The 4,744-nt window shown below is 55.6% G+C and overlaps 1 protein-coding gene across 1 annotated transcript; it reads right to left on the bottom strand.

Moving 5' to 3' along the window:
- Positions 1-2,589: 2,589 nt before the first annotated feature.
- Positions 2,590-3,820, bottom strand: Tbcc (tubulin folding cofactor C). The gene has a single exon (XM_013019107.1). The coding sequence runs from the start codon at positions 3,798-3,800 to the stop codon at positions 2,769-2,771; it is 1,032 nt and encodes a 343-aa protein (XP_012874561.1). The 5' UTR covers positions 3,801-3,820; the 3' UTR covers positions 2,590-2,768.
- Between the last annotated feature and the right edge of the window lie 924 nt (positions 3,821-4,744).

Here is a 4,744-nt window from a genome sequence, read left to right as displayed (position 1 = left end):
GACCAGACCCCCCCCAAAAAAAAAATAAAGTTCTTGCTCTGACATCCCTCCTCTTGAACTCTGGCTTTGCGGAGATGAGGGCGTGATTCCAGCACACTGGAGAGTCATGCGCAGTCCCTGCCCCTCCGGCTCTGCCAGCACATGAACACTGGTGACTGGGACATGTCTTCAAACCATTGCCTTTCTCTCAAAAACTGTGCCCTCTCCTCACTAGCCCCTTCACTTTCCTGCCTTGCTTATATTATCTCAAAATATGCTTCATTTTCAGAAACTGCAGGAAACCCTGGAAGACTTCCCAGCTGAGGAGCTTCACACCTGGTTTGTACACAATTTTGGCTGTGCACCTGGACCCACACGGTGTGGAGTGACTGAGAAAGCAGTGCCCGGTGGCTGACACTCGTAATCCTAGCCACTCAGGAGGCTGAGATCTGAGGATCAAGGTTCAAAGTCTGCCAGGGAAGGAAAGTCCATGAGACTCTCACCTCTAATTAAGCAGCAGAAAGCTAAAAGTGGAGCTGTGGCTCAAGTGGTAGCACACCAGCTTTGATTGAAAAAGGTGAAGGATAGCCCTAGTACCTAGACCCCCACCCAAAAAAAAAATTTCCAACTGGCTTCAGCCAGTGGAAAGCAGCAGTAAATAACAGAGGCATTTTTCAATTCCCAGGGCTCTCCCCTGGCTGGCTCTCTAGCCATCATGTAGACTGGCTGCCATCTTCCACCTGTGGAGTAGTAGTGTTCTCCCCGGCCCCTCCCTCCCGCTCCTCTTTGAGCTCAGTCCTTGTTCAACTAATAGTTTTGCCCCTTAGGGATGATGCTGGTATTGCACCATCTCTTACTGCTTTCCCTAAACTCTGCCCGCAGCTTTGTAAATACTTCCTGTATTAAGCGCTTTACAAATTACCCACTTGGAGTGTGACATCTGTTTCCTGCCAGGGCCTGGCCTGCTACAGTGTGCTTGATGAATTAGTTCAGACTGGCTGAAGCATGACCTGAGATCAAACAGTGGCTGTAAGGATAGAAGGCTGCCACGTGAGTGTGGAGGGCTGTTCTCCCAGGCTAAGGGGTCCCAGTGGAGATGGAACCCTGGGGAGGCTTTACATTGTCACATACTTTAAGACACTGATTTGATTTTTTTTGTGGGGGGAGGGGGCGGTGGTAGGGCTTGAAATCTGGGCCAGAACACTGTCCCTCAGCTCTTCAGCTCAAGGCAAGTGCTCTATCACTTGAGCCATAGTGCCACTTGCAGCTTTTTCTGCTTATGTGGTGCTGAGGAATAGAACCCAGGGCCTCTTGCATTCCAGGCAGACACTCTACCACTGAGCCACCTTCCCAAACCCTAAGAAGCTGAATTTTAGCTGGGCACCCTTAGCTCAAGCCTATCATCCTAGCTACTCAGAAGGCTAAGATCTGAGGATCACGGTTCAAAGCCAGCCTGGGCAGCAAAGTCTATCGGACTCTTATGGCCAATAAACCACCAGAAAACCGGAACTGGCGCTGTGGCTCAAGCAATAGAGGACTTGCCTTGAGCTGTAGTGCTGAGGGACAGCGCCCAGGCCCAGAGTTCAAACCCTATGAATGACAAAAAAAAAAAAAAAAGTGAATTTGGGCCAGGTGCAATGTGGCTCACACCTGTAACCCTAGCTACTCAGGAGGCTGAGATCTGAGAGTCATGGTTCAAAGCCAGCCTGGGCAGGAAAAGCCCTGGAGACTCTTATCTCCAACTAACTGCCCCCAAAAAGCCATAGGTGGAGTTGTGCTCATTCAAAAGTGCTGTTAGTGTTGAGCATAAATGCTCCTGGACAGCACCCAGGCCTGAATTCAAGTCTCAGGACTGGGAGAGGGAGAGGAAATTGATAGTTACAGGCAGAATTGTTTAGAAAGACAAGTTAGGAGATTATTACAATTACTACTAAAGGAGGATAACATTTTCCAACTATCAGATTGGCAAAGATCCAAAAATGACAGTACTTTATACATTGATAAGAAAACAGCCTTCCCAAGACACTGCTAGTGGGTCTAACCTGATAAGCCTTCTCAGGAATGCAGTAGGATACTACCTACCAGTATTAGAAGCATTAATTCTCCCTACTAAGGTGACTGAAATCTGAACATCAGAGCTCAAAATTGGCCCAAACAAATCTGGGTGACTCAACTCTAACCAACAGGAAGTTGTAATTAGAGGTGTAGCTCATTGTAGAGGGCCACCCCATTGGGGAAAAAGCTAATCAAGAGTTGGAGGGGCAGGGCTGGGAATGTAACTTAGTGGTAGAGTACTTCTCTAGCATGCATGAAGCCCTGGATTCCTCAATACCACATAAACAGAAAAGGGTGGAAGTGGCGCTCTGACTCAAGTGATAGAGTGCTAGCCTTGAGGACTGGCAAATAACAAGAGCTCAAGGGTCAGAGTTCAAGCTTTTGTACTGGCATAGAAAAAAGGGAAGGGGGAATAAAAAGGCTAGATTCAAGTTAAAGCCAGGAAGTAAACTGAAAAAGTAGACAAGCCCCAGTGGACCACCACTTAAAAAGGTGATCTAAATCATTAGTCCTCTCCTATTGCTTCAGATTACCGTAACAAAAAGTTCATAAAAACGCGTTAGAATCATCATGAATTTATTGGATCACAAGTTAGGGGCCTCCTGTGATCTCAAGCACGAAAATACCGTAAATGTACACAACATGACAACAATATATAAACTTTTGTTAGCAGCAGCCATGCCCACGAGGAGTGTATTTGGTTAGGAGTGAAGACCAGGGGCGCCGGCTTCAGTCTAGTCGCACGGGATCTCCCGCTCCTCTTCGGGAAGAATACTCCAATTCGGGGAGGCCACACCCCGGGCCAGCCAGTTAAAATCATCCACGTCGTTCCAGTTATTTCTGCTCCGATCTAACCCGGAGCTCTGGAAGTCCTGCTCGATTCCGGGGTAGCTCCAGGTATACGGGGCGAACTGGATCCGGTTGCAGTCCTCTACGATGGCCCTGCTGGTGACCTGCAGGAAGATGCGAGTGTTCTCGGTACTGTGCACGCGGAGCTGCTGGCAGGCCACGACTAGCACGCAGTCCGTGCAATTCTCCAGGAACACGGAGGTGGACACGGGCCCGCACAGCACCCGGCAGCCGTGGGCCTGGGCCAGTCGCAAAGTGTTGGGGTTGCCCAACAGCTTGACCGTGCAGTCTCTCAGACCGCTCAATAGGACGTCGCGTTGGTGCAGCTCGGCGCCTCTTTTCTCCAAGACCTGGGACGCCAAGTTGGAGAAGCCACAGGCCCAGCTGGTCTCGGAAGCCGCCTGGTCGTCGTCCTTGGAGGACAGGGCGCGCGCGGGCGCCGGGGCCTCCGGAGCCGCCTCCACCCGCGCGGCCCCAGCGGCCTGGCTCTTCCGGGCCTTGAACGCGAATCGCTTCTCCGGCTTCAGCTCCTGGCGCCGCTGGGCCAGGGCGGCCTGCAGCTGGACCAGCGTCTCCTGGCCCTGCCGCAGGTTGTAGGGAGACAGGAACCGCACTGAATCGTTCAGGAGCTTCCGCAGCCCCTGCAGCCGCTCGGCCGCCTCCTCCAGCCGCTCGGCCGCCCCGTCGCCCCGCAGAAGCTCCTCCACGGCCGCCCGCTCGCGGGCTAAGGTGGAGGTGAAGAAGCTGCTCTTCTCCTCTTCCACTTCTTCGTTCTGCCGACTCTGCTTCCGCCTCTCCACCTCAAGCTGCCGCTCCTGCTCGCGTCTCTGAAGCCGCTCCGGCACCATGGTGTAGTCGCGCTGCACTCCCGGGTCGCTGTTGCCCACGGCGGCGGCCGAGCACCCAGCAGTCTCCATTTTATACGCGAACTGCTGCTCTCCGGCCTCTCTTCCTCCGGGCGCGCCCTCCGCAAGGCCTCCCACCAACGTGCTCTGTGATTGGTCAACCTTGATGACGTAAGGCCGTCGGCCCGGCTTTCTCCGCCGATTGGTTGCTCGGCGCCCGAGGGGCGTGGACGCGGAGGCGGGGCCGACTGACAGGGGGGGTGGGGAGACAAAGGTCCTTGTGGATGGGTGGGGTGGGAGGCAGGCGGGGGAAGCTTTTTTTTTTTTCCCCTCTTAAAGGGGCAGGACTTATATCCGGGATTGTGGGGTGAGTTGCAGCAGCGGCAGCTGCACATGTGGGTTTGTTTATAAGAACAAGGTTAGAAACTTGCAGGCCTCCCCCTCCCCCCAGCTCCCCCTACTACCCCCCTACAGGCCGCGGATCCGCCGCGGGGAGGTTGGGAGGAATGTGTGCTTGTGGCCGGTGGGGGGGGCAGGTAGTGGTGAGAAAGATGGGGGGGGGGAATGGCACCTCCCGGCCCGCGCCGGGGAAGCGGCGGCTGGAACAGCTGGCTGGGGAGCCGCTTGCATGCCTCGGGGGTTTTTTCTCTTCCTTTCCATCACCCCTTCCCCCAATCCATTCTTGCCGCCCTCCCCCCCTCCCGTCCTTCCCGCCCTCCCCCTTCCGCGGCAGTGCGGCGCGGCCTGGGGCTCCCGGGCCCCCGCGGGCGGCTGGTGAGGCGGTCGCAGGCGGGGTCTCCGCGTGGGGGAGTCCGGGCGCCGCAGCGCAGCAGCCGCCGGGGCGTCCGGGGAGTCTAAAAACATGAGAATACACATTTTTGGGGGGGGCACTTGCTGCAGTCGGAGGAGGGGGGAGCCAGAGAGGGGGAGCCTCCCGCCCTCCCTCCGGCTCCGTCCACGCCCTGCGCAGCTGGGCGCCGCTGACCTCGCGGGGCGGAGACCCCGGCCCCGGGCTG

This window comes from Dipodomys ordii, unplaced genomic scaffold (genome assembly GCF_000151885.1).
Source record: "Dipodomys ordii isolate 6190 unplaced genomic scaffold, Dord_2.0 Scaffold44, whole genome shotgun sequence".
In the NCBI taxonomy this organism is placed as follows: Eukaryota; Metazoa; Chordata; class Mammalia; order Rodentia; family Heteromyidae; genus Dipodomys; species Dipodomys ordii.
This window is presented reverse-complemented; position numbering and strand designations above follow the sequence as displayed.

What these genes read in the sequence shown, in the direction of transcription:
- Tbcc (XM_013019107.1), bottom strand. Translation starts at nt 3,800, where the DNA reads ATGGAGACTGCTGGGTGCTCGGCCGCCGCCGTGGGCAACAGCGACCCG.